Below are 23765 nucleotides of genomic sequence, written 5' to 3' on the forward strand. Positions count from 1 at the left end.
TAAGGGGAGGAAGGCAGCAAATCACACTGCCATGTGTGTACCTATGCAACAATCTTGCATGTTCTTCACATGTACCCCAAAACCTAAAATGCAATTAAAAAAAAGAGATCCCCTATGCTTCTCCTCCCCACTTGCCCACCCCACTATCAATCAACATCCGTTTCCATTGATTTGGGCAATAAATATAGATTATGGAAATAAATAAGCCCTTTTTTAAACAAAAAATTTTATTAAAATAATGAATATGAATTTTTAATTGTTATTTTCAACATTTGAGTGGTTGGCAGACTTGATTTCAAGAGGTTCTTGCTGTGTGGCTTTGGGCAGACCCTTTAAATTTTCAAGTCCTAGTGTCCCATCTTTAAAACTGAAATAGGCTAGGTGCAGTGGCTCATGCCTATAACCCCAGCACTTTGGGAAGCCAAGGTGGGTGGATCACGAGGTCAGGAGTTTGAGACCAGCCTGGCCAATATGGTGGAACCCCGTCTCTACTAAAAATACAAAAATTAGCTGGGCATGGTGGTGCATGCCTGTAATCCCAGCTACTCAGGAGGCTGAGGCAGAAGAATTACTTGAACCCTGGAGGTGGAAGTTGTATTGAGCTGAGATTACGCCACCACACTCCAGCCTGGGCAACAGAGCAAGACTCCATCTCAAAAAACAAAAAAACAAAAAAACAAATAATAATTATTAGGAGGATTTAATTAGATGGCATAACCCATAGCATATCCTAACTCCAAGCAAAGTGCCTGGCACCTAATAAAGTTTCAAAAGATGGATATTTTTAATATAAAGTTGGCCTAGCACAGGCCTCCTGTGCTGCAACACATCACCCAAATGTGGTGTGGCTTCAACAGAAGTTTACTCTTTCACACTTCTGGAAGCAGAAGACCAAACTCAGTTTCACTGGGCCAAAATCAAGGTGTCAGCAGGGCCTTGCTCCCTTCAGAGGTTCTAGGGGAGAATCCTTGCCTCTGTGCTGGCATTCCTGGACTTGTAGAGGCATCACTTCAATCTCTACCTCCATAGTGGCATGGCCATCCCTCCCCAGTGTGTGCTAACCACCCCCCTTCCTCTCATAAGAGTACATGTGACTGCAGTTAGGACCCATCTTGATCATCCAGAATAATCTCCCCAATTCAAGAAGACCCTTAATTGAATCACATATGCGAAGACCCTCTTTCTATCTATACAAGGTAACGTGTACAAGTTCTAGGATTTAGAACCTGATATCTTTGGGAAGGGAACATTTTTCAGCCTAGCAAATGGGGTGACACAGTTCTGTCTTTATTAAGCACAGTCCTAAACATTTCACCTTTGGACCACGGAAACAGTCTTTTGTCCCTTTCAGCTTGTCATTCGAAACCATCTTCCTTCTTTTGAAAACGTTTCCTCCCTTCCTCCCTCTCCCAGAAGGGACGGTGGCTCCAAAAGGCAGATGGGTGAAGTTTCTGTAAGATCTCAGCACTGGCCCGTGTTGCTGTTTTGAAGTCATTTTTCTAAGGTTTCAGTTAATTATAGGATGCATTCCAGCCCTGTTTCCCAAACTTAAATATTCCACATACTTCTGATTCAGTAGATTGGGCGATGTCTGGCAATCCAATTTTTTCTAAGTGCCCAGGGGATATTGATCATCAGCCAAGATTTGGAAACAGTAATTCCTTATATGAAGTCCTGAACTAATACCCTCCAAATAGGGGATTCCCCTTCAATGCCGGGTGTGGCACGGTTGGTTTCACGACTGAGTTTGGTGGGAAGGGTAATGAACAACCCTGAAAACTAAACTATCCTACCTGTACAGTATTCACTGAAAGAGTTTCCTGGATGGAAAAACTTCCAATTCCCAATTAAACTGAGCATGTCAACGGCCCGGATTTGGCAGTCCTGCAGCTGTCACTAGCTTGGGACCTCGTGGGTCTGAGTGATCCAGCCGGGGAAGCGCCCTCATCCCGAGCCAAGGCTTTTCCTCTGTGAGAGCAGCGCCAGCAAAGGGGTGGGGTGGCAGCGGCGGAGCAGCTCTGGGCCAGGTGCCGGTGTCCACAGAGCGGTATTTTGGCACTGGGGTGGGCTGGGGCGTGGCTTTCAGCGCCACCTCTGCAAGCGGCCGCCACTCCAGAGTGCGCGGGCAGTGGGCGTGGGAAGACCTAGGTATATTTATTCCGGCCGGCAAGCGGGATGCTGGGGCTGCTCCAAGGGACCAGAAGAGCTGCCCCGTGTCTCAGAGCAGGCTGGTTCTTCTGACAGCTTTAAGAATCCGGCTCCCGCGTCTGGCCAGGTGGGGGCGGTGAAGGGACGCTCAGAACATTTAGGGGTGATGGGGCGCAGAGTCTGACTCAGCCAAGGGTTGATGGGGTGTAGAGTCACGCTCAGCCGGTGGACTTTGGGGGCAGTGTCAGGCTCAGCCAGAGGTGAGGGGGGCGCAATGTCAGGCTCAGCCAGGGCGTGACAGGCGCAGTACCAGCCTCATTTGGGGGTGCTGGAGGCAGAGGCTCCGATTCGTCCAGGCGGGAGTGCGCGCCTGGCAAGGGTAGGAGCCTGCCCAGCCGGCCGTGCGCTCCGGCGCTGTTCCTGCGAGCGGCGGCGAGTGGCGCGCTGAGCCCCCGCTTTTCGCAGCTCGCAGGGAGCGGGGCCGGCGGGAGGAGCCCGGCAGGGCCACCGCCTCCTCTGATCACAGGCCCCTCCTCTCCCTCCGCCTCCGTCGCTCTCCACCGCCCGCCCACCCGCCGGATTCTCAGTACCCGGCCCAGCAGAGTCGGGCTGCTTGTCTGGCCGGCGGTGGCTGAGCGCGACCCTATCTAGCCGCGGCGCCCGCCGACCAGGGACAGGCGGGACTCCTGGGGCTCCACTCTGCCCCGCGCCGCCGCCTCCTCCCCTGTTGTCGCGGGGACGCTCAGACCCGCGTCGCCCGGGCCACGATTCTCCTCCTCTTCCTCCCGGAGGGGAAGGAGCGGAGAAAGCCTAGCGGCGGCTCCGGGACAAAACGAGACGAGGCCCCTGCCCCCGAGGCTCGGGGCTGGAGGAGGAGGCGGAGGCGGAGGGAAGTGCGCGTCACTCCCGGGAGGAGAGTATTTCACCTCCAGGCAGAGTCTGCGGCTGCCAGTTGCGTGCGAACGGCAGCTGCCGCGGCGGCGGGCGCTGGGACTCGAGTGGCTCCCTGGCCATGGGGAGGAGATCTGGACCTGAGGACGCCAGGGGCTCCTCTCCGTCTCTCTGGACCGCTGTGTAGGCACCTGAGTTAACGGACGCTAAGTGGGGTAGGGGAAGGTAAGAAGCGACTCAGTCACCCGGCCCCCGGTCCGCCTCGTTTGCTGCCCTAGGGGGCCACTGCGGGGGCGCCGACCCGGGTCTCGCCCACCTTTTTCGCTGCCGGCGGCCTGGCCCGCTCCGGCGTGGGGCATTTCTGCAGAAATGGAAGACGTCCTCCCGCCCTTCCCCCGTGCGCCTCCTTTCCCGGTTTCATCTCTGGATTAAGACTGACCCGACTCCGCAGGAGTCAGTCCTCTCCGTAAGGAAGGGTCCTCGGAAACGGTGTCTGGATTTCTTTCTCTCCTCTCTTTTCATTACGTTCATGGGGAAGGGAACAATGGACTTTTCAAAGTCGGTGCGAACAGCCTTAAACTTTCTGGAGAGGGATGGGGTAAGGGGATAAACCCCACAGGAAGCCGATTACAGTGAAAGGTTGATGGAATGTGCTTTGCAGTCCGGGCTTCAGTGCGCGCGCGCTTGTGCGTTTGGGGTGATCTTTGTCTCCTTACAATTCCCCCGGGTTGATGGGTCCTCCGCCCTCCGCCCCCTGCCTGTCTTTCTGTTAGCTAAGGTAAGGTGAGGCTTTAAAATCGCGTGCAGCTTCCTTTAAATCTGGGAATAGCCTTAACCCTCAACCCTATTCCCAGCTTTTCTCTAGAGAGTTGGGAGATCCTGTTAAAGCAGGGGGCCCTCTCTGTGGAACCAAAGTGCTGCTAATAGCACTCGTTACTACACCCTTAGCTATAAAACCGAGGTCCTGACTTCCCTGGATGCTCTTTGCTGAGAGTTGAGTGTCACTAGACCTCGCCCTGGAGCGAAAACGGCTCACTTAAATTCTCCGCAGAAGGTTAGGAAAACAGACTTTGATATATTTCTCCTTTTATCAGCAATTTAAAAATTATAGCTGATAATTTTTAAAAACTTCCATTGTGCACGAGAGCCACTCACTGCCTTGAGTTCGCTCCCCTTGATTCAGTGTGACAGTGTGATGCGCTGCAGCACGGTTGCATGTATTGAGATGTGCTGCTCTGCCCAGTAAAAAGTGAGAAGAATTTAGAGACGGGAAGAGGTAGAGGCTTCACCTGAGCTGAGGGAGGCCTGACCCTCCAGGGCAGCCAGGCAAATATGTTGGAAATGGCCCAGTGTTAAAAAACATTTAAAATGGTTAGCCTTATCGTTCTTTGGCTAGAATGGAGCTACTCATGTTTATCTGACCCTTGATGGACGCTTGCTCTTTTCAGAATTGGTCTGGGTATCATACTGTGGTTGTGTGTCTTTGATTACCTATACAAAGGGTTCTTTTTAGTTTGCATTTCTGGACAAAACAGAAGAATGTGCAGTAGGCATGTCCTCTGCTTAGTAAACATGGGGTAGCACTTTAGAGTGCTTATTCTTCACGCTGAAATGACTCCCCCCAGCTTCTGTGCCCCTGTATTAGAGGATCAGTTTGGGTGGAACTGGAAACGTGTCTTCTGGCTTTCCGTTCAGTCCTCCTAGCGCTTTGTCTGATATATGTGTGCTTAAAGGCTCAGAAAACTAAGATTAGAAGTGAATTCTGAGTCATCCCCTGTTCTTATTAACGTGTGAATGAGATAGTGAGCCGAGGAGTGGCTTAGGTGTGGACAGGGACATAGAATCTATAAATTCATACATGGTGCTTATCTGGATATTCTTTGTCACAGTTAATTATTTGAGTGGTCTCATTCTTTGATCTAGTCTGTAACCAGGGACTTCAGAAGTGTCAGATTCATAACAGGAAGCCAGAATGGGGCAACACCTCAGTCGTGTTCTAATAGGCCTAATCAAGGCTGTCCTCAAACAGCTACCAAGAAAAGACAAACTGGAGGGTCATGTAGTCTTGTGGGTCATTTCTTGAAGTTGACCGGGTACTACTTACAGCTACATGCATTGGGGAAGTTTCTGAAATTGAGAAAGATAAACCACATTTTAGAAAGAGGAAACTTAATAATCACTACCAAATTCATGGTCTAAGCACATGGAGTGCTATATGTAAGTGCATGCATTGTAATGTGTGCTCTAAACTATGTATGAGCATTGCATCATTCACGCACCAACCCATCCACCATCCATTCAGCTAGCACTTATTAATCACCTATTGTGGTCCAGACCCTCTGGAAGCAGTCTCAACACTGGCTTTGTGGAGCATTCGTGTTGGTAAGGAGGAGTTGGATAAAGTGGTTGCAACTGGGGAGGCCACAGAGATTGAAGATACCTGTGTTGTTTGCATCTATAGAGATAACACAATCTCTGCTGTTGAAGAAATGAGCCTAGCCAGGGACGTAAGAAAATGAACAACTAGAAGGTTCAATAAGTGCATGTCTGGGAGAATTATGCATAGGATGCTCTAAGAAGCCAGAGAAGGAACAGATTGGGGGTGGAGGAGCAGTTTTGTGAGAAATAAAATTTATTAAATTAGACAAAATAGTAGGGACTGAAAACTAGTGTCGGAAGTACCGTCTTAAAATGGTAAAGATTGGAGGACTTGAAGTCAGACTTGGATTTAAAACAAGGCTCTAACACTTGCTAAACATTTACTGTTGGGCAAATCCCCTAATCCTTCTCACGTTGTTTCTTCACCTGAAAAACAAGTTTTTAAAATGCCTTATGGGAATGTTTTGGGGATTACATTTGAGTAAATTTGCTATATATTAATATATAATAAAGTACTATAAAAGCTAATGCTGTCTGGTATTAAAAGGTACTTCCAAAATTTTTTTTAAAGCTATAAATAGATATAAATCATAGCTTAATCAATCAGCTCCCAGCCACAGATCTGCATTTGATTGGCCCTTCCCGGAATGATCTGAATCCCATCTTGAGAGCAAGTCTTTAGACTTTGAAGCTAGCTATTGTCATATGGTATTGCTCTCTTGTCCAGGCTTCTTCCCATCCCAGCCACAGGGAATCTTTTCATTTCACTCGGGTTGTGAGCATTAGTGAGAAGAATGGGCTGTCTATTACAGTATATCAACTGAAAGGGTCTTGTCTGGTTTTGTACGGTAACATCCATACTTCTCTCTGTCTCCCAAGCCAAACTAGCCTTTCTGCTTTCCTCTCCCTCAACATGATGAATATGGAAAAAGAAAAAAAAAAAAAAAAAAGAAAGAAAAGCTATGCATCTGCCTTTTTTGAGACCATGAAAATCCCCCTTACTAGTTTTCTCCATTTGTAAAGAGGTGTACTTTTCAACTAGATTGTTAAAGAAAGTCTATTTTCTCAATAGCAGCAGCTGCTGTCTAGGCGAAACTTGAATCTGTAAGCAATACTCGCTTTAGTTCTCCACTTGAAATGGACTTAAGCCCATCTGACATTTTAATAAATTGCCTTTGATAGAAATCCAAACTCAGATATTTAAAACTATCAAGTTAACTGTGCCCTTTTGCCAGGGGTGGGAGGGGAGGGGGTAATGAATGTAAATCAGTTTTCTGGACATTGCTCCATATGCTGAATCTTAGCATGTTGCTTGAAGAGACGTTAAAGATAATATTAAAAGAAGGAAGTTGGGACCCAGAGAGGCTAAATAATTAGGTAAGGTCATATAGTAAATTAACAGCCGAGCAGGGACAAGGACTCCTTTGTCCCTATTCCCAGTCAGCACTTTTTTTTTTCTTTCTCAGATATATTCTTATTTTATTCCTGTTTGGCTTTGTTAGCAATTTAATTAGTTTAATGGTCAGATAATTTGCATTTTGGCTTTGAAACTCACTGCACTCAGGTTTAAGGCATACCCATGTATATTTTCTCATTTCCTACTACTTACACATGATGGTGGGGTGATGTTACTTGTAATAAATTTCTGTCAAATGAGGAACTAAGTGTAAAAATAACACTAGCTTTACTTGTATTTTCTATGAACAGGATGAAAATTTAAAGTACTATAGATGTGCACATTTTTTAGAAGAAGCCAGCTCCTGGAAGCCCCGTTCAGATTTGAGCTGTGAATCACAGAATGGAAGCATACTAGAATATGTTTGCATGTTCTTTCTTCTCTTCAAAACTTAATGGCTGTAGGTCCTGTTTGCATGTTCTCTTGTTTTCCTGGTACTTGCTTTGGGAAGCCTTTAATGTTGGTTGTCAGGAACTATGTTTAACAACTTTTTTATTGCATTCCTAGGATGTGCAAGGCACTGTGTTGGTTGCTGTGAGCAATACAAAGATAAATGAAGCATAGGGTTTTTATTAAAATGTCTTTTAAAAAAAGTGAAACAGACTCATAAACTGTGTATGTCTTAAAACTCAGAATTGCTATCTCCCAGCAAATCAGTCCTTTGATCTATAAGGCAAGTCTGCTTTGAAATTGTTATTATTAGGCTAACCTTTTAACCAGATTTGTAACAAGACATTTATTTTCATTACATAGTGGTGAGTGATAAACCTTTTTACATTTGTTGTATTAAGGGTCCATTGTAGTTTGAACCATAAGTAAAAGTTCAACAATATTTGATAGGAATTTTATGTTATGAAAAGTTTGCCTGATAGAGATTGTGGCACTCTTAGCCCTAATATTTTTTTAATATGGCTTTACCACTAGTTAGAAGTGTCATTAGTACGTTGTTGCCTGAAAGAGTTGAAATTTAAGACAATCCATATTGAGCCCATGAGAAAAGAATTGACCTCTGACTGAGTTTCACGTAAGTATCTTAAAACATATGAGTATCCACTGCAAATGTGATATCATGGTCAGGTCAGATTAAGTCCCCCTCCAGTATGCACTTGTTATCGATTTGAGGCTTTTACTTAATTATTGGTGTGCCCTTTGGAAACTGCAAACCTTCTGTTGTCTTAATGGTCTCTGTAATGGTCGATTCAATTCTCTGAAGAATGAGTCATTTTTCACATACAATGAAGTTTGGAAACTTAATTATTAACATTTTAGGAATGGGAAAGATTTAGTTTAACACAGGGACAGATGCCTGATTCCTGTTTCAGAAGGAATTAGAAAAATGAGTTATCCTGTTTTTCCTTTTTTTAAAAAATTGTGGTTTGAAAAAACACATAACTTTAGAAAAAATTATTTCTTTGAGACAGGGTCTCACTCTTTCACCCAGGCTGCGGCGCAGTAGTGTGATCATAGCTACCACAGCCTCTACCTCCTGGGCTCAAGCTATCTTTCCACAACTCAGCATTCTGAGTCGCTGGGACTACAGGCATGCACCACCATGTCCAGCTAATCTTTGTATTTTTTTTTTTTTTTTGTAGGGACAGGGTTTCACCATGTTGCCTAGGGTGGTCTTGAGCTCCTAGCCTCAAGTGATCCTCCCACTTCAGTCTCCCAAAGTGGTGGGATTACAGGTGTGAGCCACTGCACGCATAATAACATTGCTTTTTAATGTCATCGGTGCCACCACTATAAAAAAGAAAAAACTATCCATGAGGATTTTAAAAACATGCTTGAACTGGGCTGGGCAGAGTATGAGGTTGGCTTTAACCCTCAAGTGTTTCTTCTTGCTTCCTGTTAGTGCTTTCAGCCCTTGGGCTTGTCACATAGCCCCTGTTTGCCTGCTGTGCAGCTGCTAGCCAGTATTTTTTTTGGGGGTGGGGGTGGGGGTGGGGCGGGGGAGTGGTGATGGGGTGGGTGGGGGTGGGGTCCTTTTAGGTTACTCAGGCTGGAGTGCATTGGCTCTATAGTAGTCCTAATACAGTATAGCCTTGAACTCCTGGGCTCAAGTGATCCAACTGCTACGGCCTCTGAACAGATGGGACTGCAGGTGCACATCATTGTGCCCTTCCTCCTAGCCACAGTCTATCCCTATTCAGCTAAGTCCAGCCACCATTCTAGTGCTGAGTATTTACTTGTTGGTTAGAAGTTCTGCCTTTTGATTCTGTAGCACCATTGAATCTTGAACATAAATTGTTGAGAAGGTGTTATATGGTCGTTTTGTGTGGCCTAGTTTTCACATGCCCTAGGAAGAGAGAGACTATGACCGTTTCGTAATTTGGCCTGGAACTCACCTGCAGGTGACAACCCTTTGGAAGAATATGAAAGACTTCTGTAGTCTGTCACCTCCTCCATACCTTTTAGTCCCTGTTGGGCAGTGTGTGGTCATTTTAATGGCAGAGTTTAGTGGTAGACATTAGTTTACACATGCAAAGTAAGAAAGATATTAGTAATAGTCTGATGGTGCACATTTGGGTGAGTACGTTTGCCAGGGCTTTTAGAAAACTAAACTCTCTTCCATTCATAGGGATGTAGTAGACTCAAGCAACCCCCTCCTCAGCCCACTTTCTTTGCCTCAACATTCAGTTTAATTGCTTGCTTACTTGTGTTGTCTTTCTGCTCTTCCTCACCCTAAATGCTGGGCTGTGAGCTTCTTGAAAGTTTATTACATGTTTATTTTTTGTACAATTGGGTCTCTGTCTAGCAGACCCCTTTTCTCCTAAGAGATGCTCAAAACAGAGCTTGTTCCCTGTTTGAAAAGGCTTTATTCCGAGTGGTTAAGATTATATTAAAAAATAGGCTATGAGCCGAGCATACTGGCTTACGCCTGTAATCCCAGCACTTTGGGAGGCTGAGGCGTGTGGATCACCTGAGGTCAGGAGTTCGAGACCAGCCTGGCCAAACATAGTGAAACTCTGTGTCTACTAAAAATACAAAAATTAGCTGGCATGGTGGCAGGTGCCTGTAATCCCAGCTACTCGGGCGGCTGAGGCAGGAGAATTGCTTGAATCCAGGAGGCAGAGGTTGCAGTGAGCGGAGATAGCGAGATAGCGCCATTGCACTACAGCCTGGGGGACAAGAGTGAGGCTTTGTCTCAGGAAAAAAAAAAAAAGGGCTATGTATTACAGAGTTGAAAGAAATAGTACACTTGGGTTCTGGTCCTTGCCCTGCCATTGATAGAAACTTTGCTGTGATGCTGGATTGAACGACCCTGGATCACGTCAGTCTGGGCATCTCATTATTCATCCGAAATGTTTCTAGTGTGAAAGGCACATCAAAACATACTCCTGAGTTTCCTACTGTCATTGCATTTTGGTATCTGTACATCACTAGATCCTGAACTTTGACAGGTCTTTGCTTGTTTTTCAAACATACCTCTGTTGTCTTTTCATTTTTCCCACCTTTCAACATTTTACCAACATAACTTTCTTGGCTTTTTCTTCTTGAGAAGTATTTTAATGCGTTGTCCCTGGCCCTCTGCAGAGAATGCAGCCCACAGGCAGCTCTGCCCTTTGCTATAACCTTAATTAAATCAGCCTCCCTCAGGACAGACGTCGGCTTTGGTTCTTTCTTTGGAAGGCCAGCTGCAAGGCTGGTGACGCGCCTGCACTCGCCATTGTGTGCCTCTGCACAGCCATCCGTCACTGCCAGCAGGTTGGAAGCCGCTCTTGAATCTTCCCAGCCAGTTGAGAACAAGGGCGAAGGGGGATGGTCTAGGATCACTGGGAAGGAAGGGAGAAAAGAGAACTGCTTTTCAATAAAAAGAATTAAGGAGAGAAAGAAATCTGAGAAATGATAATAGGAAAAAAGGAAACCGAAGGGAATAGAGAATGACTGGTAGGTAAGATGATCCTTTTCCCTTTTTTCTAATTTTCCCGGTTGAAGAACAGTATCTTCCTGCAATTTATCTCCTAGTTCTTTACTTCCACCTAGAGGCCCATGTACTTTGCTCTCTTCTTATTTTTATTTTTGGTTGGTCACAGAGTGTTAGGTGCTCTTAATTGTTACCCTTCCGCCTCCCTTGGTCTGTGGTAGGTCTGCATTTTTTTCCTTTTATGCTTTTCTTTTTTTGGCCATGATAAGGCATTTTAACCTTTTGGCCATATCAGCCTTATTGGCTTTAGGGTCAAACATTACTTCTCATGGACTTGTTTAACATCGTTGGAAAAAGATATGATTAATTACTATATTTGGGCTAAGAAAAATTGGACAGCTGCCTCCTTTACCTTGCATAAATGACAGAAACATAAGAATGAATTTTAAATATTTCTTTAAAGTCATTTATTTCATTTTAAAATGTTTTCACTTGGTTCACTTTTGGCATTAAACATTATAAATAGACACTCTTTGTTTTGAGGGATTTATATTTTAACAGGAGAGTCCAATGTAATTTGCCAAGGATATGTCCACTTTAGTGAAATTGTAGCTAAGTTGCTAATCTGAATTTTTAAAATATAGACCATAGGCGTTTATTATTTTATCAGGGTAAGCAAACTCTTAGTGTTTATAGTTAATTTTTGTTTTTCCAGAGATGTATTTCCTAACTAGTTTTTTAGTAGTTTTCTAGCAAAAAGACTGTCTTAATACAAAAGTAAGTGTTTAAGCAGGAAAAACAAATCTTTCAATTTTAAGTAATATTTATTCTAATTCGAAAGCTTAGTATCTTTTTTTTTTTTAAGTAAATTTAGTCTTTTTAGGACTATAGGTTTGAAATATTCCGAAGAAGGTAAAAATACTTCACCCCAATATATGGCTTCCTGGTAAAATGAATATTTTAAATTAGAAGACTTTAAAGATCAAAAAATGCCTGGAGAGACTTTTCCTTTATCTACAGAGATAGGACTGACTGCCACCCCCACAAGCAAGGAGAGCAATTATCCCAGAGTCTTTCACTGTTACTCATTATCCATTGCAGAAAGGGCCACAATCTAACCATACCTGAACAGATCCCATTCAGGATAAAGAGTATTCGTTTAAATTCCAAAAAGAACTATTTAGAAGTTAATTTCTATCCCCCATCCAGTCATTCTCCCTAGTAATCATTTATTGCCTCTCAATAGAATTCCTCCTCATCTCTTTCCCAGAACCTGTTTTTACCAGGATCCAAGTCCTCATTCTCTCTGTAACCTCATATAAACTTCTGTGCCTCATTGGGAAGTTAGGTTTTCCTTTTGAAGGCTCCCAGACATATATATTAAACATGCCTTTTCTTCTATGAATCAATCTGCCTCATGTCAGTGAACTTTTAGGGAGCCAAAACTCCCACAGCTTCTTATGCTTTTGCTGTATTATAATTTAATGGATTTTTGGGACTGGGGAGAGTATTTTTTTCTTTGAGGAGGGAGATTATCTGAGTGATAACATGGTGTGAATCTAAAAGTCTAAAAGTCTAGTGTATACAGATGTTTATTATAATAATAGCTTCACTTGGGATATTCCCAAGTGAATGGATATCAAATGGATAAAGCAGGCAGGGGCATATATAAACAATTAGGGGTTCTCAGTCCCTTGTCCTTTTACTTCATAGGGAGAGGTTTATAATTAAGAGTTGGTGCATTTCCCTTCTACCTCTGAACATTGACCTGGCTACATAATAAAAGTAAAGTAAACAAGAGGCTGGACGTGGTGGCTCACACCTGTAATCCCAGCACTTTGGGAGGCCAAGGCAGAAGGATCACAAGGGCAGGCGTTAGAGACCAACCTGGCCAACATAGTGAAACCCCGTCTCCACTAAAAATACAAAAATTAGCTGGGCACAGTGGCACACGCCTGTAGTCCCAGCTATTTGAGAGGCTGAAAGAATTTTCAGTTCTTTCAATTCTTTGAGAAGTGCTTGAACCTGGGAGGCAGAGGTTGTGGTGAGCCGAGATCGCACCACTGCACTCCAGCCTGGGCAACATAGCGAGAGCCCGTCTCTAAATAAGTAAATAAAACAAGGATCTGTGTAAGTAAACTAACTGCGCAGAGTGTCTTATTTCTTGGAACCGTGTCAAACAATTGCAGGTGATTGTGACTCATACTGATTTTTGAGAGCTGAAAAGGACAAAAGAGCTGTGACAAGGGCGAAGATATGCCTTGTGGGACAGTGTGAAGGCATGTCCTGTGGAAAATCAAAATATTTTACCCCCAAATATATTTCTGAGACATATTTTGAGATGGCTGTCAGAGGACCAGCAAACAGAAGTTGCCCTGCAAAGTTGTCTTTTGTGGGGGAAATTTGCATCTATAGAAAATATGCATTAATGCAACCAGGCTTTCTCTTGTCTGGATTTAGGAAGAATTAATTGAGTCTGACACGTTAAAGATCTGAAAGAAACATTTGCCATCTCTCCTCTTGAGGGGTGCTACCTGTGAGGTTCATCTACATAACAAGACCACCTTTGCTAGCCGAGTCTCCTCACATAACCTGTCCTGCAGCTAAAACCTGATTTACTGCCATAACCTGTTTTTTGGCTGTGCTCTGAGTCTGCATTCTTTCTGATTTCTAGAGGGTAGATACATACTTCTGTACCCCACCTGGGGGTTGGGTTTTCATTCTGAAGGCTCCTGTGTATAACATGTTAAATAAATTTGTGTGTCTTTTCTACTGTTGATCTGGCTTTTGTGAGTTGATTTTTCAGTGACCTTCAGGGGACCCAGGTCCTTGGCCCCATATCTGTTTAGAGGTCTAAGGGTTTTCAATTCTTTGAGAGTATGCTGATGCACAATTGAACGGATCTCTGAATGAAAGTTGACTTAATTGTTTCAACCATCTGTGTCCGTTTTCTCCTAAATAGTTGTATGTCTAGACCTAGGATTTATGTTGAATTCTTTGCAGTGGTTGTTTTTTTAAAAAGTGTGTATTATCCTGTGTGCTCCGGAAATAGAATATGTAATGCATTACATTCTGCTAAACTACATTTGAAAATATTCCTCCCTACCCACACACTTTGTTTCAACCTTTGTATTTGAAAACCTTTATAATAGCTATTTAAGTATACAATCTTCTTGAAAATATTGGTCACACTTAAGTATTTATTTGAAACTTGGGGAATTAGAGGACCTAAAAAGTCTCCTTTGCTAAGGTTATTTTCTTATTGAACGCTTTTTTGTGTACAAGGTATTTATTGAGTTCAGTTTGTCAATGGACATAATCTGAATCTAAAACAAAACTAAATGCAACACCTACCTTAACCTTGCTTCCCCTCAAACAAAACCAAACCACCCAGAAAATCTAAATAGTGATCCCTGATGTTTATTCTTTGTTGTGTTCTTCCGAAAGTAGGAGGTTGGGAATGTGGAATTTTTAATTGAAAATTCAAGGCAGTTAGAATCTGGTTAAATATTTTATTAGGTCAGAAGTACAAATAATTATAGTAACATCTGTTTTCATGATGATTCATGCTCCTCTTTTTACTTTTTGCTGCATGTTTTTACTTTTCGGGCATGCTAGTGAATGTGTTAGAAAGGTCTTCTAAGATCTTAATAAAAAGAAAAAATTACTTAGCCAAATTTTGGCCAGCTGTACTGAAACTCTTGGAAAGCAAAGATTGTAACTTGACCCTTAGGTTGAATATTGTTTAAAAAATTGTGTCCTCGATCAAAAAACAACAGACTTGATTAGATTGTACCAACTTCTTGGCTATTCCTATAAGCCTGAATCTTCCATTAAAAAATTAGTTCTCTTAAAAAGTCTAGGCATGATTTGAAAGAGCTTAAATGAATAAAAAGTATTATATTTTCGTTAGTTGTTCAATATGAGGGGATGTTGGGACCAATATGCATTTCTTGACATGTGATTATGTGGCTATGGGACCTTCTCTGCATTGGGTTGGAAGGGCTAGATTATTTGGGGGACTGATGATATGTCCTAGGGGGCAAGTGTCCTTAACTGCCATGTAAGTGACAAGTACCTTTGTCTTGCATATTAACATCTCAGCAGCAGAAAGAACATTAAAAGCCCTTTTAAGGAGCTCCTGCTAGTTTTGAACTGCTGCCGCTTTCTCTGTATTGAGAAGCTGTTCTCTTTGATCACAGCATTTATTGGCTGTCAGCATAACATTATAAAGTGAAGTGGAATGTTTCTTTTTGCCTGTGTGCCTACTGCATTTCATTATGTGTCGTTAAAACTATTAGAAAATATTGTGAAAGGTTGAATTTATCTAGGTAGTTTGCTGCTCTTTATCTTTGGAATTCCTTCCTGCAGTTGTTAATAATACCTTTTAGTCACCTATTAGTTTTCATACTAGAATTGCGTTTTATAAAAATTCACCCAGACTTCTTTTGCTTTAAGTAGTGTTGTTCTCAGTTTTCTCCTGAATCAGAGAAACTGATACAGAAATTAGTCAAATTTCTCAGGATATCAAAGAAGGATTAAATAGGAAATTTCTCTCTCTCTCTCTCTCTCTCTCTCTCTCTCTCTCTGTGTATGTGTGTGTGTGTTTGAGAGAGAGAGAGAGAGAGGAATCTAGTTCAAGAGATTCTTTGGCAGTATGCTTACACAAAATCAAATTGATTTTGGAATGAAAGTGGACTTAATTTTTTCAACCATTTGTTTCCTCCCCAGTAAATATATGTGTGCGTGTGCGTGTGTGTGTGTGTGTGTATATGTGTGTGTGTGTATATATGTGTGTGTGTATGTGTATATGTGTGTGTGTATATGTGTGTGTGTGTGTATATATGTGTGTGTGTGTATATGTGTGTGTGTGTGTATATGTGTATATATATATATGTACAGCTTGTATTTAAAACTATATATATATAGCATTTTTGCTTAATTTCTTGGCAGGAATTTGTGATCTAAATTCAACAATCATTTGTTGAATATGTACTGTATATAAGCTTTTGTGAGAATACCAATCACTCCTGGTCTCGAGGCTTATGGTCTACTGCAGATGAACAAGGATGTAAATTAACTGAAACATAAGGCTGTTAGATATAGTGATCCCCAAGTTTCTCTTCAAAGAATTAGTATGTCAGTATGTTCAGCTCTCTTAATCTTTAATTCTCTATTTTAAAGTTTAACTTCCTTGTAGTTCCAGTAAACAACCTTCTCCACCAGGTCTAATCAGTAGTTCACATCTGTTACCCTGGCCCCCAGCTCCATCCTGACTCATCCCGGTCACCTGCTCTGGTCACTTTTGACCTAGGTCACCCCTGGCTACCTGCTCTGACCCACCAGTAACCGTCCTTCCCGCCAAACCACGCACCCTTCCACTCCAGCCCCGACCCCTGCTCTCTTTAAAATAGCCAATCAGGATTAGTCTAGCTTGTGCTGTCTAACCCTAGCCAATAGGGGAATGACACAACAGTAGGGACCACCTGAGTCAGACATAAGTGCCCCTTTTCCTCCCATGTCCAAGCATGTGGCCACCATTGCTCCACCCGTGCGCTGCACCCTTCTATAAAAGTAAACTGCCTTGCTGAGAGGATTTATCTTCAAGTGCTATTTTGTTTGCTTCATTGAAATTTTACTTGTAACAAGGCAAAAAGTAACATGATCCTGTAAGAGTTTTTTTTTTTTTTTTTTGAGACAGAGTCTTGTTTTGTCACCCAGGTTGGAGTACAGTGGTACAGTCACAGTTTGTTGCAGGCTTCACCTCCCAGGCTCAGCTGATCCTCCTGCCTCTGTCTCGTGAGTAGCTAGGACTAAAGGCACAGGCCACCGTGCCCAGTTAATTTTTTTGGTTTTTAGTAGAGATGAGGTCTCACTATGTTGCCCAGGCTGGTCTCAAACTCCTGAGCTCAAGTGATCCTTCTGCCTCATTCTCTAAAAGTGCTAGGATGACAAGTGTGAGCCACTGTGCCCTGCTAATTTATAGAAACTTGAGAAGGGTTCATGGATGAAAGCATTAAATGAGAATAGCTCAATGTTCTTAAAATCATGCCTCTTCTTCTTTTTTTTTTTTTTTTTTGTAGTGACAGGTTGTCTCACTGTGTTCCCAGGCTGGTCTTGAATTCCTGGCCTCAAGCAATCCTCTCACATTGGCCACCCAAAGCACTGAGGTTACAGGTGTGAGCCACCTTGCTTGGCCAAAATTATGCCTCTTTTTATCGGTTAAAAAAAAGCATGATTTCCTTTAATGTTATTAAAATCTCAAAATAATTGCTGCCTGTGTTTAGTTACTGTAATTTATTACCAAATAAACTGGATGCTCTTACCAACTATACGAGTCTCTCACCTTGAACTGCTTTTGAGGTAATATACCTGTTTTTTTTTTTTTTCTTTTCCCCAAGAGAATTTAATTTAAAATAACAGTTTTTAAGCTATCTTTTTGTGAGGGCAACTGAGAATTAGACAAAAGCACTAGGTACTTTTTGGAATGCTTGTGTTTTTCCAGCATTTGTATTTTTTTTTAAAATAGCATTAGTATATTTTAAGTTGATATGTTTTCATAGTCTTAGTAATTTCTTTATTATCTAATTTAATATTTGCCTAAATTGCTTGTGCAGTTTTCTGATTGCTTTGCTTACTTGCTAGCTTGATTCATAACCAAGCCTTTTGTGATATCACTTTTAATAATCCAGTAAATAAATACTCACAGAATGACTCTCTCAAGGAATACCTAAATACCAAAAATTATACTTTAAAAGCTTTGTGGAGTACATTTCCAATTTTAATATGAATGACTTAGATTATCCCCATTTTGGATTATCTGTCTTATTTTAGGTGTTGCCATGGTCTGTAGTTGATCTAGAAATGTGTCATAAAGTACTCATGTGCTCCTTCTGCATTGCATGTGTTTTCCACTAGAAATACGACACTTTAAAAAAATAGCATGTGATACAAACTGAGTATTAAAGTGAAATACTGGTCTGTAGTGAAATTATTAAAATGGCGCCTAATGTTTGCCTTGTACGCCAGAGGAAACTCTTCATTGTCTTTCCCCTGGTAGGCTCCTCCTTTGTTCTCAGGTCCCCAGATACAAGTACTAACAACTTTAGAGATTAAACAGCCATTGTTGAGATAGCCTGGGAAACTTGGTCAACTTCACCTGCTTTCCAAACAAGTGATTTAAAATGAAATTTAGGAATTGCATTTCTTGGGGATGCTGTAAATCTTTTGTTTGTATACCCCATAGTTCCTACCATAATCCTCTAATGATAGCAAGAGCTCACAATTAGCTTACTGAATGAATGTCAGTTTTTTCCATGAATAATTTAGATCTATAATTATCAATTACTATAGTTTAAAGTAATTAATACATATGATGCCTGAAGTAAATCTGCAAACATAAAGTGAAATCCTAAAGCAATATATCTTTAAAAATTGGAATAAATTGAGGGAGCTGTTTAAATATGATTTTTTGGTGTTATTTTATTGTAATATATGGTGCAACACCATATTACCTTTTCTTTTGAGACAGAGTTTTGCTCTTGTTACCCAGGCTGGAGTGCAATGGAGCGGTCTCGGCTCACCGCAACCTCCACCTCCTGGGTTCAGGCAATTCTCCTGCTTCAGCCTCCTGAGTAGCTGGGATTACAGGCACTCGCCACCATGCCCAGCTAATGTTTTGTATTTTTAGTAGAGACGGGGTTTCACCATGTTGACCAGGATGGTCTCGATCTCTTGACCTCGTGATCCACCCGCCTCGGCCTCCCAAAGTGCTGGGATTACAGGCATGAGCCACCGCGCCAGGCCCATACTACCTTTTAGGAAAAGAATCTTGTATTTGCTGCTTATACATTTACATGTTTTTCAATAAAATAGAGCTCATGGATTCAGAACATGTGCATAGACACACAAGTGTTTTGCAGGAGCTTTATAGGAAGAACACAACCATGCTTACTTTTGATTTATTGACCACTTTAGTTTGTGACAGATGCCATCTGAATTTTCATGTTGGGATCCATTTTTTGACCGTGAAGACATAAATTATTCCCAGTAGGCTGGTGACTTCATTTAGCCTCTCATGCCTTTTATTGTGTTGTGGGTACATCTGGAGACCCATTATCTCCCACCGAAGACCCCCACCCCTATCAGCCTGTTAAGTAATAACAACCTTTCTCACCCTGAAACAATAAAAGTATCAAATGATTGCAGCCTCAGAAACAAAAGATTCCCACTTCCTTTCAGAGCAGATTAGGGCTGTGATTCCCCTCCCACCCTGGTGAGCTGACACTCAAAAATATCTACTTTAGCCCTTTCTTTGTTAAGAGAGGATCATAACGGGGTGTGTATTGTACTCTTTCATTTTTTCCAGCAGGATATCTCCATTATTTTGGTCTGCTGCTTGGCACATGCAGCAGTTCTTCAATAGCACCTTGAATGGTGGTGTTTTTCTTTTGTCATGAAGCTTGAGCTTCATCTAAATAATTGCTTTTGTTCAGAAATCAAACCCCACAAACCAAGTGTTTTTGACAGACACACTGACTCTGAGAATGTTCTTTGCCCCGTGTAAAATCAGCATCAATTCCTGATTAGATTCTCTTTCTGCCCCCATTAATTCCCAGGTCGTTTGGGTCCTGGGAATTGCTTGTATGTGGCTTCTCTAATGACTATTCTGTGTTTAATGGGTTTGCTGATAGTTTAGAGCAATTTGGAAGTACTTTATGACTAGAATCTTATTCACTGTTTGGCAGAAGATGAAGGGGATTAATTGTGAGGGTATTGAATGAAGTCAGGTGACTCTGAGATGCTCTAGTTGTTAAGGAAGGGATGTAAGAGGTTAAGCACCATGTTTCTGAAGCCATAGAGCACACCATATATGTGTCCTCTGTCATTGCCATAAGAACAATCCTTCCTTCCTTCCTTGTTTCCTTCCTTCCTTCCTTCCTTCCTTCCTTCCTCCCTCCCTCCCTCTCTCCCTCCCTTCTTCCCTCCCTTCCTTCCTTCCTCCCTCCCTCCCTCCCTCTCTCCCTCCCTTCTTCCTTCCTCTTGGCAATTTAACAGAGTAAGGTTTCATTCAAAACTTATTTTTTCATTCAAAAACTTGTAAGTGCTCACTATAGAGAACATAAAAAATTAAAAAGGACTTCCCTGTTTTGGTGTGTCAGCTTCTGTTAAAAATGAATCATGTGTAGTTTATAAAATTATGTATGAAGCATTCCTGGGAAGATTTATATGCCTTTCAGACTCAGCACCCTGAGTTCTCGTGACACCCTTGCAAAGCTCATTCTTTGCCTCTCAATTGTTTGGAAAGACACAGTGGTGTAAGTTAAGAGCCTAAACTTTAGAGTAAAAATACCTAGGTTTAAATCCTTGTTCACTTCTGTATTAACTGTGTGATCTTTGGGGAAGTTAATTAACCTTTTTGGGTCTCAGTTTCTCTCATGTGTAAAATGGGAGTAATGGCGTCTACCTTGTAGATTTGTTGTATTAAATAAGTGAATGAATACACATAAGGCACTTATTGTGTTAGCTATTTTTATCATCTTAACCATAATATTTAAATATCTGTTTTTTCCAGACAAAATTTGAGGATTTAAAGAGATAAGATAGACTTTAGACTTTCTCACTAAATGAATTAACAATCTATATAGTTAAGTGATAACACAGAAATACTTAAATTGCTTAATCACTAGATAAGTCTAGTGGGGAAATTAGAACCCCCACACATGAGTGCGTATCTACTGGAACTTTTTTTTAGGGCCACTTTGGGTCCTCATGACACATGGACTTTTGTCTTCAATTTGAAGAGCTTAGAATAATGATACTCAAAGTGAGACCTGCTTCAGGGTCACCAAGATATATTTTTTAAAAATATAAAATCCAGGGCCCTCTTTGCACCAGCTGAGCCAGAAATACAGGGCAAAGAGCCCAGGAATCCACGCTTTTAGCAAGCTTCTCTGATGATTCTTATGCATGCTGAAAATAGAGAACTGCTGGCATAGAACAGCGGCTCTCAACCTAGATGTTCATGAAAATCACTTAGGGAGCATTTAAAAGCTACAGATACTTAGATCCTAGGGACAGCAATCCTGATTTAATTGTTGAGGAGTGGTGCACTGAGCATTCGCCTTAGCAGGTGATTATAGCATGGAGCCAGGGTTGAGAAGCAGTGACAGTAGAACACAAGTAGTGAAGGTGATGGTCAGGGATGTAAGCTGACTTGATATTTTCAAAAAGTCATTATGATGGTTATCAGGGGCTGGGAAAAATGGAGAGTTACTTAATGGATATAGAGTTTCTGTTTGGGGTGATGAAAAGTTCTGGAAATGGATAGTGGTGATGGTCACAAACTTCGTGAATGTATTTAATGCCATTGAATTGTACAGTGAAAATAGTTAAAATACAAGTTTATGGTATGCTTAACACAATTTAAAAGTACTTTCTAAAAACCATTTACAATTCACACATTCTGGCTGGATGCTGGGACTCACGCCTGTAGTCTCAGCACTTTGCGAAGCTGAGGTAGGAGGATCACTTGAGCTCAGGAGCTCAGTAATAGCCTAGGCAATATGGCAAGATCCCATCTCTACAAAAAATTTAAAAATTAGCCAGTCGCGGTGTCATGCACCATGTAGTCCTGGCTACTGGGAAGGCTGAGGCAGGAGGATTGCTTGAGTCTGGGAGTGTGAGGCTGTAGTGATCTGTGATCATGCCACTGCACTTCAGTCTGGGCAACAGAGTGAGACTCTGTCTCTAAAAAATAGAAATTGAAAAATATTAGTTTCTAAATTTTTTTAAAATTAAAATATTCACTTACTGAAGCTTAATTTTTTTTTCCTTTCACAGTGACAGTGTATCATGTATGCCACTGATTCCAGGGGACACGCCCCTGCTTTCCTCCAGCCTCAGAATGGAAACAGTCATCACTCATCCGGCTACGTTCCAGGGAAGGTTGTCCCATTGCGTCCCCCTCCCCCTCCAAAGAGTCAAGCTTCAGCCAAATTTACCTCCATCAGACGAGAAGACCGGGCAACCTTCGCATTCTTACCTGAAGAACAGCAAGCCCAGAGAGAAAGTCGAAAGCAAAAGAGACACAAAAATACTTTCATTTGTTTTGCTATTACTAGTTTCTCATTTTTTGTTGCACTTGCAATCATTTTAGGAATATCCTCAAAATATGCTCCAGATGGTAAGTTTGCCTGTATGTACATAGAACATATTCTAGAAGAAAAAAGAGGAGGAAATAGTAGAATACTTAAAAAAATTTTTTATCTTAAGTTAGCTTTAGCTAACTAATATGCAGTTAGGTAATATGAGGTATAATTTCTTATGAATGAGAGCAATTGTTCAATAATCTGTTGGAAATGATACAATTCAATGATTGCTCTTTCTGTCCATTGTGATGCTTTGTTCCAGTGCTCAAGAAGGTCTTGGAACACCTGTTTTGTAAATGCTTTCTTATGGTAGGTATGATTTTTGGACTGTTGCAAGTTTTTTTTTTTTTTTCTTTTTTTGAGGCAGAGCCTCACTCTGTTGCCCAGGCTGGAATGCAGTGGTGCGATCTTGGCTCACTGCAACTTCTGCCTCCCAGGTTCAAGTGATTCTCCCGTCTCAGCCTCCCAAGTAGCTAGGACCACAGGCAAGTACCATCACACCTGGCTAATTTTTGTATTTTTAGTAGGGATGGGGTTTCACCATGTTGGCCAAGCTGGTCTTGAACTCCTGACCTCAAATGATTTGCCCGCCTTGGCTTCCCAAAGTGCTGGGGTTACAGGTGTGAGCCACCATGCTCGGCTGCAAGTTTGTTTTGGTTATAAATGTAGTGAACTAGATTTAATTTTTTTTTTAAGTAAGTGACTACAAATAATAAGATTTGTGTATGTGGCTTGAAATGGGCTTGGGAAGCAATTCCAAAGGAAAAGCTTCAAATATTTGTGAGTAACAATATATATCCTGGAAGGGAAGCATTCGTTAGGATAAAAGTTTTGATGTCTTTATCTAAAAATCAGTCATTTCTTCCTAGTTAAATATTATCCAGGGAGATTTTAATTTCTTAAATGGTCTTTTCTTTTCAAGTTAATGATATATCGATACTTTGAAAAGTTTTAAAGAAGTTGGTTGCCATTAAGCCTTAATAGAATACAAACAATGAATTCCCTCATAAAAGAATACCATCCATCTGTCTAAAATCAGGGGGCTTTGGGCTGTGAAGGGAGAAGCAGACTCTTAATAGTCTGCACTGGGTACCATATTTTTCTGCATTTTTAAACGAAGTCTACAACAGATTTTTGTCAAGTTAAGTGCTTCCTTAAGTGGCTATAACAGTTCAGAAGCATTTTACTACTTATAAGACTTACGAATATTGTATTATTTAGTTTTTCTGGGTGCTTTAAGGGATTTTTAAAAAAAAATTTAAGGTGCTGGGAGAGGTAGTGCTAAATACTTCTAAGAAAATAAAACTGAAATGAGACAGACATGCATATTAGTATCCTTAGGGACCAAACTAGTAGAACACATTATGAACTTATGTTGATTTCCATTGCATGCCATATGACTTCCTCTCTCCTTTTCCCTGCTGAATAACCAAGTTCTCTATGCTGATTCATAATAACTAAGTTCGCTGTGCTGATTCATACTTCCCAATTATTCTGCAGTAAAGGGATGCTACACTAGTGGGAAATCAGAGCTGAAGTCTGTGGCTTTGATTGGTGTTTTCATATTCCATCTAAAACAGGGCATTGCTGATGTGGTTCCTTGAATCAGTTTTCTTTAGTTTCACATTTTGGCAATGTAAGTGCAGATCATCAGTGGAAAGATCTGGTATGCTGAAATATTTCAGGGACAGCCTGACTGTGGTAATTGCCATTACATAACTTTGATAATATAACTCACTGCTCTGCAAGTGGGTAGCTGGGAAGGTGGGGCTGGCTGAGCTGTTTTCCAGTGCTTAGTACGGACCACAGATTTTCTCATTAAGTGCGTTTTACTGGAAGGAAATCGCCTGGAATTTTTGGTGATGGTTCTAATGAA

At 41.7% G+C, this 23765-nt stretch overlaps 1 protein-coding gene across 3 annotated transcripts in view; it reads left to right on the top strand.

Annotated features, from left to right (window-relative positions):
- Positions 1-2250: 2250 nt before the first annotated feature.
- CEMIP2 (cell migration inducing hyaluronidase 2) overlaps positions 2251-23765 on the top strand; it is an 81925-nt gene continuing 60410 nt past the window's right edge. Inside the window, exons 1-2 of one of the 3 annotated variants that reach the window (XM_032290699.1) lie at positions 2251-2275; positions 21582-21924. In XM_032290699.1, coding sequence (XP_032146590.1) covers positions 21594-21924 — 331 coding nt within the window. In that variant the 5' untranslated portion in view covers positions 2251-2275; positions 21582-21593. The other 2 variants (XM_032290697.1, XM_032290700.1) reach the window with 2 other exon arrangements.

Source organism: Sapajus apella, unplaced genomic scaffold (genome assembly GCF_009761245.1).
Source record: "Sapajus apella isolate SASKATOON/1434 unplaced genomic scaffold, GSC_monkey_1.0 scaffold24, whole genome shotgun sequence".
NCBI classification, from domain to species: domain Eukaryota; kingdom Metazoa; phylum Chordata; class Mammalia; order Primates; family Cebidae; genus Sapajus; species Sapajus apella.